A 637-nucleotide genomic window follows, 5' to 3' on the forward strand; every position below is an offset into this window, starting at 1 on the left:
GAGATCATTTCCCCACAAGAATAGGCATAGAAGCAGGTGGTAACAAGTCCAGCAGGGTAAACTCACCACATAGTGCTGTGTTTGCCGAACAGATCATGTAATCAGTCGGATTTTGAGAGAGCCCTGACGGGCACCCGTCAGGAGAGGCGCGTCTGCTGCCCCCGCACTCCACTTCCAGCAACATGCACGGGGAGACGCTCCACTTCCAGCAACATGCATGAGATCAGATTCCCACGCCTGCCCCCAGTGTACAGCACAGCTGCAGTCGGTATAGTGAGGCATGCAATAGAATAGCCTACAGTTATATTATGCAAAAGTTAATCACTATTGTTAGGGTAAATGTTGCTGGCAGGTACACAAATATAGGCACACATTATTCGACAAGATTTGTGATTTACAGCAGACTGACTGCACCATAAGAGTTTCTAGGGCAAAGGTCAAGGGACCAGGCAATGTGACATACATATCAGAGCAGATCATCATTTGGAGGTGCATATGCATATGCTCACAGATAAACACTAGGGACCAGGTTTCTATCAAAGTCAAACAAAGTGGAATTTCTTCACATGTTCCTAGTCCTAGACTATCCCAAAGACAAGCTTTGTTTCAAGTTAATAAATAAATAAGTAAATAAGAG

General features: G+C 45.1%; 1 protein-coding gene across 2 annotated transcripts in view; it reads right to left on the reverse strand.

Annotated features, from left to right (window-relative positions):
• The window catches only part of si:ch211-236l14.4 (SITS-binding protein), a 10,889-nt gene extending 10,721 nt beyond the window's left edge, over nucleotides 1-168 (reverse strand). For both annotated transcript variants that reach the window (XM_048262247.1, XM_048262248.1), the window contains exon 1: nucleotides 67-168. In XM_048262247.1, coding sequence (XP_048118204.1) covers nucleotides 67-71 — 5 coding nt within the window. In that variant the 5' untranslated portion in view covers nucleotides 72-168. The remainder of the gene's footprint in view (nucleotides 1-66) is intronic.
• Nucleotides 169-637: the final 469 nt, after the last annotated feature.

The sequence above is a fragment of the Alosa alosa genome, chromosome 14 (genome assembly GCF_017589495.1).
Source record: "Alosa alosa isolate M-15738 ecotype Scorff River chromosome 14, AALO_Geno_1.1, whole genome shotgun sequence".
In the NCBI taxonomy this organism is placed as follows: domain Eukaryota; kingdom Metazoa; phylum Chordata; class Actinopteri; order Clupeiformes; family Clupeidae; genus Alosa; species Alosa alosa.